This window comes from Cajanus cajan, chromosome 9 (assembly GCF_000230855.2).
Source record: "Cajanus cajan strain Asha chromosome 9, NIPB_CcT2T_4, whole genome shotgun sequence".
NCBI classification, from domain to species: Eukaryota; Viridiplantae; Streptophyta; class Magnoliopsida; order Fabales; family Fabaceae; genus Cajanus; species Cajanus cajan.
In genome coordinates, this window is record NC_138525.1 from 48,676,742 (window position 1) to 48,685,205 (window position 8,464).

General features: G+C 34.1%; 2 protein-coding genes across 3 annotated transcripts; one reads left to right on the plus strand and one right to left on the minus strand.

Annotated features, from left to right (window-relative positions):
- Positions 1–597: 597 nt before the first annotated feature.
- Positions 598–2,777, plus strand: LOC109792783 (protein IQ-DOMAIN 6). Of its 2 annotated transcripts, none has more exons than XM_083063270.1 (5): positions 598–840; positions 1,006–1,212; positions 1,292–1,519; positions 1,729–1,842; positions 1,934–2,777. In XM_083063270.1, exons 1-5 carry the CDS (start codon positions 772–774, stop codon positions 2,606–2,608), a joined length of 1,293 nt encoding a protein of 430 aa, XP_082919396.1. In that variant the 5' UTR covers positions 598–771; the 3' UTR covers positions 2,609–2,777. The 2 variants fall into 2 exon arrangements, with proteins under 2 accessions (XP_082919396.1, XP_020207801.1); XM_020352212.3 differs by having other exon boundaries at positions 604–840; positions 1,931–2,777.
- Positions 2,778–2,984: 207 nt separating this feature from the next.
- On the minus strand, positions 2,985–8,073 carry LOC109792782 (cytochrome P450 711A1). The gene is made up of 5 exons (XM_020352211.3): positions 7,714–8,073; positions 5,823–5,975; positions 4,365–5,151; positions 4,166–4,261; positions 2,985–3,531 (listed from the first exon to the last, which is right to left on the minus strand). The coding sequence occupies exons 1-5, from the start codon at positions 7,938–7,940 to the stop codon at positions 3,199–3,201; spliced, it is 1,596 nt and encodes a 531-aa protein (XP_020207800.2). The 5' UTR covers positions 7,941–8,073; the 3' UTR covers positions 2,985–3,198.
- Between the last annotated feature and the right edge of the window lie 391 nt (positions 8,074–8,464).

Sequence of the window (8,464 nt, forward strand, 5' to 3'; positions counted from 1 at the left end):
AATTTAAACAATCTATTTTGTCACTTAAATGATGAGCTGTCATTAAAAAATTGTTAAAAACATCTACAATGAGATTGTGTATAAGTAATTCTTGTGTCACATCACTACCAAATCAGCTTTGACTCACTTTATGTATTGCTTAAATTTTAGTAGAGTTACTTTTACAAACAATTCTACTAAAGTTTAAACAAGTCATAAAATGGGTCAGAGCTGATTTGACAATGATGTAACATAGGATTTCTTATAAGCAACTTCCATCAAAAAATATTCTAAGCAACGCACGTCGCATATGTTCTAAAGTTAAAGGGTGGATTAAAAAAAAAAGATTATAATTGCATTTACTTTAATTAAATTGGAGTGAAAGCGATCTAATAGAAGTACGAACTTTGAGGTAACTAAAAAGCTAACAAAGTCATTCTTTCTTTATTCTTTCTTCTTCTCCGTCCCAAAAGCTTTTACTGAGAGCGAAGACTTTTCATGTTTTGTTACTTTTTTCTTTCCCCAAAGAAAACGGGGCCCACAGAGAATTTCCAAATCCAAACGAAACGACGTCGTGCGAGGGAGCGGGAGAGGCCAACACATGTTTTGTCCGTTGCACGTTTTGAATTTCAAATCTCACACGACACAACAACATTACAACACTAACCCACGACACGAACCCAACTCATTCATTAAACTGAAATTTTCCTCTCTCCAACACAATCCAACATCACATTCGCTTCAACTCAGAAAACCCAACTTCAAGTTCGCCTCTTTGTCAGCACAAGCTAAATGGGTGCGTCTGGAAAATGGGTGAAAGCGCTAATCGGTCTTAAGAAGCCCGACAACATAAATGAACACGTAAGTGAACTACTTCTTAGGTTGTTTTGTTTTTGTTTGCATAAATGAACACTGTGTGTGCTAATAAACTAGTGTTCATCTTCTTATTCTAACAATGTGGGACTATACTGTTATTATTTGTGTTTTTATGGCAATTAAGTGGGTGGTGTTTGATGATCCGTGTAGGGTGCGAAGAAGAAGAAGTGGAGGCTATGGAAGAGTTCCTCCGCCGGGGAAAACAGATCTCAAGACGGGTTTCTTAACGCGCCTTCCGATTCCGATTCATTCACCGCCGCAGTGGCCACCGTGGTCAGAGCTCCACCTAAGGATTTCAGACTCCTCAAGCAAGAATGGGCCGCTACAAGAATCCAAACAGCCTTCCGGGCATTCTTGGTAAGAGACCCACATCGATTAAAGATGTAACTAAATTAGTGTATATAAGTGGAAACAAGTTTAGACTATGAATTTGCAGGCGAGAAGGGCATTGAGGGCGTTGAAGGGAGTGGTGAGGCTTCAAGCTCTTGTAAGGGGTAGGTTGGTGAGGAAGCAGGCTGCGGTGACATTGAGGTGCATGCAGGCCTTGGTGCGTGTGCAAGCGCGTGTAAGGGCGCGCCGCGTTAGAATGTCCATTGAGGGGCAAGCTGTGCAGAACATGCTCAATGAGCGCCGCACCAAAGCTGAACTCATCAAACAAGCTGAGGTATTTCAATGATGTTTGCATTTCAAAAAAACATTTAAAGAATTCAAGTTTTACTTTATTAGATTAAGTTTGTAGATTTTAATATAAACATGAACTTAAGAAACTCCCTCTGTTTTTTTTCTTCTAATTCTTAAGATCATCAACCATAGCATACAAAATTGTTTTGCATGATGTTTTGTGAGGAACATGTTTTGGGAACATACGTGCAGGAAGGGTGGTGCGATAGCAAAGGATCGTTGGATGATGTCAAGACGAAATTGCAGATGAGGCAAGAAGGAGCTTTCAAGAGGGAGAGAGCAATTGCCTACTCTCTTGCCCACAAGGTAACAATAGAATATCAAGAAAATGTGCTCTACCTTTTTGTTCCTCCTTATTGAGAGACATATCTAATTTAATTCATGGATTTTGCAGCAGTGGAGATCAACCCCCATCTCTAGTTCAAGACCAAATGCTTCTCTCAACAATCAAGAGATGGACAAGGCTAACTGGGGATGGAGTTGGTTGGAACGTTGGATGGCTGCTAAGCCATGGGAGAGTAGATTAATGGAGCAAACCCATCATGCTGATTCCACAGATAAGACCCCTCCTCCACCAAAGAAATGTGTGGACTCTTCAAACTCAAAAACATCAGAACCATGCAATGTTAGAGTCAGAAAGAACAATGTCACCACAAGGATTTCTGCTAGACCTCCCCATCTTGGACAAGCCACTCGTTCAACCTCAAGTCCAAGTTCTGAATTTCACTATGATGAGTGCTCAGCTTCATCTTCATTATGCACTTCTACAACACCAGTATCTGGGAGTACTGCATTGCCTTGTGACAGGACAGAGGATAGTAACAATAATAACACTAGCATTAGGCCTAGTTACATGAACCTGACCGAGTCAACCAAGGCAAAGCAGAAAACCAGCAATCATCATCAATACAATAGAGCTCAGAGGCAGCAATCCATGGATGAGTTCCAGTTTTTCAAAAAGACAGCGGTTTTCTCTAATGGGGATTCCAAAAGCACCGGTGCTTCTGACCCTTCGGTCAACTTTGCTAGGCCACTTTATCTACCAACCTACTTGGATAAGAGGCCACGGTGAAAGGGATTGGATTTAGAGTATGTCTTGATTCACATCAATTTTGGTTGAATGCGAATTAGTGGAAGTAACAATTAGTTGCCTTTTTTTTTTTTTTAATATCAATTTTGATGTGATTCTTGTCTAAACGTGGATTATGGATGACGAATCAAACATGCACTCAATTAGTTGATCCACTCTGTATTTATTTCCAAGAAGTTCAACACTTCAACATCTTGTTGTTCCCTAGATTGTTAATTGTGCTTTCTCCCAAGAAATACTACTTTAGGGGTCTCCATTTGTATAATTATTTGTTAATTGTTAATTTTTTTGGTTATCATGATATATTTAGAGACGGCAAGGCCTAAACAAAATTCAAAATTGAAGAGAGACCCAACAGTTAGTGGGGAAATCCGCTTGTGTAATCACATTCAAAGTTTAGATACTTTTTTAATTTCATTAAAGTTTAGTGAACTCTAAGATTGTTTACTTAGATCTCAGCACATTACATTTGTTTGGATTAGCATGTTTTGCCTTGCTTACAATCAAAATGGTCGAGATTTTATTTCATCCATTGCGTCACAGGTACAGTGTAGTTGTTATGCATAATCACTCTATTTTGTTCTTCTTATGATTCTGAGTTTGACACCATGCTTGAAGTTGAGAACCATACCATATTCCATTTCTACAGGTTTTTCCATGTCAAGTGAATGACGAAACACATATTTCCTGTATAAATGAATCAGAGTAAGCTTGATCTCTTGTAGGGAAAATTTCTGACCAATACATGCCCGGGGACCAATTCCAAATGGTATGAATGCATAAGGATGCCTTCGTTTCATTTCTTCACATTTGGGGTCAAATCTCTCTGGTTTGAACTTTTCCGGCTCTGGAAAGTTTCTTGGGTCTTTTGCCAGAACTCCAAGAGCTAACCAAACCCACGTACCCTGCACTTATACAAAACTACATCAGTGATGGCATAGCTAAAAATTTATCATTCATGAATATTATATTGAGCGTGTAAATGATTTTTATACAATTATCCAATCATAAATTATTATATATGGTGTGTTAATTTTTATAATAATTATCTTAAAATATATAGGTTTACTTTTGTCACTCATCTTTTATATTGTTTTTTTTTTTAATTTTGCTATTTAATTTTTAAAATTGCATATTTTTCCACTTAACTTAAAAAATTTGCACATTTTGCCTCTTGTCAATTAATTGATTATGTGAAATTATTAATTGATCCATGTTGTACATTGATTGTTAATGTGACATGTTGACTACCAACATAAATGATTATATGACATATATAAGATGATGTGAAATAATATGATATATCAGTAGTTAATATGTCATGTCATTAATTGATATTATATCAATGGTTAACTAATGACATTAGATAATAAATTAATAAATAATTAAATAGAAATTTTTGAAAAAAATTAGATAATAAAATGTACAATTTAGAAAGTTGAATGAGAAAATTTGCAAAAATATAAAAAGAGAATGATAAAAAGTGCAATTAAGTGAAAAAAATACATGCATAGAAATTATACTCAATATTGTATTTACCTTTGGAAGAAGGTAACCTCCTATCTCTACCTCATTTGATGTTTCTCTTGCAACCAATGGGGAGACAGTGTAAAACCTCATGGCTTCTTTAATCACCTGCATTAATTAAATAGAGAATTTTACACCATGATTGATGGGTCCTTGGAACTTCGAAAAAGTACGAATGTTGAATTTCATCCAAGTATCAATATCACATGACCTGGTCAAGATAAGGAAAGCTGTCATGAAGATCATGGGCGGTGAGTGTCCTATCAGCTGGACCAAATCCATCAATCTCTTGAAGCAACTTTTTCTCAACTTCTGGATGTCCAGCAACCAAATAGACAATGGATGACATGGTAAAGGCTGTGGTGGCTGAGCCAGCAAGTAAGTGCTCATAAGTAACAGCACTAATGTAGTCAGGTGAAAAGACATTTTCTGATACAGTCTTTGATTCTCTTGCATTCAGAATGAGTGACAAGAAATTCTTTGAAGTTCTGTTCTTGTCTTCCATTCTCCTCTTGACAATCTCATCAAGACGACCACTCAGTTTATCATTAGTACGCTCTATTTTCCAGTCCATTGTGCCAGGTATTCTCTTCAGAACCTGCCTAAATGGCTCCTGAAGTATTGGGGCAAGTAGACCAAGTATGATGGAAAAAGAACCAGACAAGTCCATCTTAAGCTGTGTTGTGGAGTAAATGTGTTGATTGATGAAATCTGATACTTCAGCATTATCTTCATCTCTCACATTGTTAACACTCTTGATTGATTCACAAACTGAATGGGGGTTAGAGAGGCCAAAGTTGACACCAAATGCTGCCTCTCCAATCACATCTGTTGCTAGCCTTAGGGAAAGATTGGAAAAGATTATGTCCTCTTTTGGGGTGTCAAGATTTTGTGTTGCAGATTCTATGAATGATTGCATCATTGGCACTAAGCTAGCCAAGTGTGATGGCTGGTACATTGATAATATGGTGTTTCTCATGGTTGACCATCGTGAGTCCCTGCACATCATCATTGCATGATCAATTTCTTTTGTGTGCTTAGATTTTGTATATCAAGTATTGTTTCTCATTGGAGGACAAAGATTTTGGAGAACCATTGGATTACGAGTATTCGAATCTCAAATTAAGGACAAGAACATGATGATCACATAATGGAAATGAGGTTTAACTTAGTGGCTATGCTACCTCCACTGAGATATCCACAAGAAAAAGGTACACAAAGGTGATCAACAAATAAAATTTCTCAAGATTTTGAATAAATTTTAGCAAAAAATTATGGACGTTAACTGACATAAGTATTTAAAGAAATGTCATTATTAGGAATATCTTTTAGCGAATACATTGTGTCACTCAAGTGTGATTTCAACAAGAATTATTACTTATTTTATGTTATTTGCACTCATTCTAGTGCTTTGTTACTAATATTGTTTTTTAATATGGATTGAAAATCACAGATTTTAATAGATTTTATTATTAAATTATAGACTCTTTACATGAGATAGGTGAAACTCACAAAATATATGATTTCTAATAACCTTTTAATATTACAATAAAGAGAGTTAAAAAAAGTATCACTAAAATTCCTAATATTTGAAAATCTTAAATACTCATTTTCATTTGTCTATTCTCTGAAGCTTATTGAATATAACTCGTTACAAAAAAATCCATACCTGGTGAAGAAGAGACCTTTTTGGTGAAGAGGAGAAGCAGAAATAGGAGAGGGAATGCTTCTGTTTGGAATGTCTTTGAATTTTTTTATTCCCACCTCTTTACAAAGCTCTGGATCTGCTACCAGGATTAGTGGTTGTCTTCCCATATGAAATCTGCTCCATTAAACAAATAAGAACAAAATCATCAACAGTGGCAGTGAAAATCATAGAGAAAAGACTGTCATGATAAGTTTGTCGACAATCTTATCTTACATAATAATTTATAATCATATGATACTACAGTTTAATAAAATTCTTAAATATAACTGGCGGCTGATAAAATAGTTGACGACAATAATAATATATAAAATCACACAGTAATTCGTATTCATCTTTCCCTTTCTCTTCTTTTCTTTTCTCATGTGAAAATATTCCTTTTTTAGTAACTTAATAATCTCCCACAAAAAGAAAGAGAAGTTTTTTTCGTACACTGGTTAAAAACACAGGAGAACATCATTAACATTATTTATTGTATTAAATAAATAAACTCAAATTTAATTTTAAGTCTATTTGCAAAAGTGTGTCAAGTTAAAATTTTATAAACTTAACATTAAAAACTTGTGTACGTTTCATTGTGGTAAAAAAAAAAAAAAAAGTTACATATGAAAAGGTTAACAAATTAAAATTTTACTCTTCTTATTTTTATATAATTATTCTTATTTTTACTTTATATTTTAGCACAAAAATATTTTTACTAAATATTTAAATTGAAAAATTGAAAATATTTTAAAATTATAAAAGGAACAAAAATTAAATTATCAAATAATTAAATTATTATCCTATCTTTATATTTTTAAACAATTCCAAATTTTAAAGTTGACTTTTCTTGTCTTAATTAATTTATGATCATGGATCAAGCCAAGTATGTAAAGTGAGAAAAGTAATATGCATTCATCATTGCTTTGAAATTAATTAAATTTATAAAGTACTTCAATTCAATTCAACTATGCACACACCTTTAACTCTCTTTTTTGTTTTACATGCTTGTTCACTTAAAAAAAAAAAAAAAAAAACATAAAAAAGCCTCAAATTCTTAAGCCATCAAGGACAAAAACAGAATCTTTGTTCCAGAAGGTTAAGTGTATGAAATTGAGGCAAGTCTTAATAAATGTCAAGAGCAATTAAATCATGGTACTATAAGTACGGGCATGCTTATTATTATGCTGATGCTGCCCCTCTTGTCACATTTGCAAAACTATTAATCAACTTTGCAAACAAGAACAAATAGATCACAACATAACCTTAACCTTTTTTCAAATTTATATGATTATATCTACTTCTTCCCAGGCAATATGCACTATAACACTGTCCCACCACCATATAATATAATATAATATATATATACTCACAAGTCAACGATATATAACCTCCATAATTAATGACCAAATATCATCCACAACCAAATGGAGTTTTAGCCATTTTTAATTTAATATATTCAAGTTGCGTATGTATCATACCAAAACTGATGATACCTTTATCTTTTTCTTCTCATTGAGAGAGAGAGAGAGAGAGAATGAGCCTAACAAATCAAATTGACTAAATTTTATTTTTCTATCCTGTGTTTGATTTTCGTCTGCAAATATTTCAAAATTAACTCAATTTATAAGTGTGTTTGAATTTCCGTTCCAACACATCAAACATGATGATATGAATCCACTATGAGACAAGTTTTATGATTTGAGTGCTTTGGAGAGTGAAATTAATAGTATTAGACTTGGAGAATTACTTCCTACACCCATGTTTTTAGATGTTGCACTCATTGTATGTGTTTCGAAATACATACATAGGATGAATGCAAGATATAAAATATAGTAAAATCTTTGGAGCCTGATACGTATAGGAAAGTAGAAACCTGTAGATTGGGCCGTATTCCTTGGCGAGGAGTGAGAAGAGATCTGGGCCGTACTTGGCGAGCAAGGGAAGGTGTCCTACGAGCGGCAGAGATGGTGGGCCTGGAACTTTCCTTAACGCCCAATAGGGCCCATAAAGATAACCCAATAGCCCTCCAATTAACGCCATGAGGGTGAACATTGGTACACATGGAAAAGGAAATAGCCACTCGATTTGTATGAACACCATTTTTATTTTAGCATGTGTAGTGTGTATATAGCAAAGGAGAGAGAGAGAGAGAAGGAGAGTGAGGATTTAGTTGCTGAAAATTGGAGGAGTGGTGGTGGGGTTGAAGTCTCATTTCATGGGCTTATATTGGGAATGGGGAGAGGGGGTTATGAAGTATGAACACTACAACGAGTGGGGATGGTATTTTGTCCTTTAGTGAATGATGATATAGGCAATTAGATACATTGTATCCAATACATTCCCTTTTCTTTATTATAATATATATATATATATATATATTGGTTGAGAACTAAGGGTCTTGAACATTTGCATCATTTATTAATACTTTTTATATAATATTTTAGCCGTGGAATATGCCTCTAATATTTTAGCCGTTGAATGTTCTTTATTGATTATATTATCAAATTTTATATTAATTGACATCGGATTTAATTACATTTTTTTTTTCAAGTATAATAGTTGTATAATTTTAATTCTTTAAATTTTAATCGAGTAATTTTAGTTTCACATATATTATAATTGTG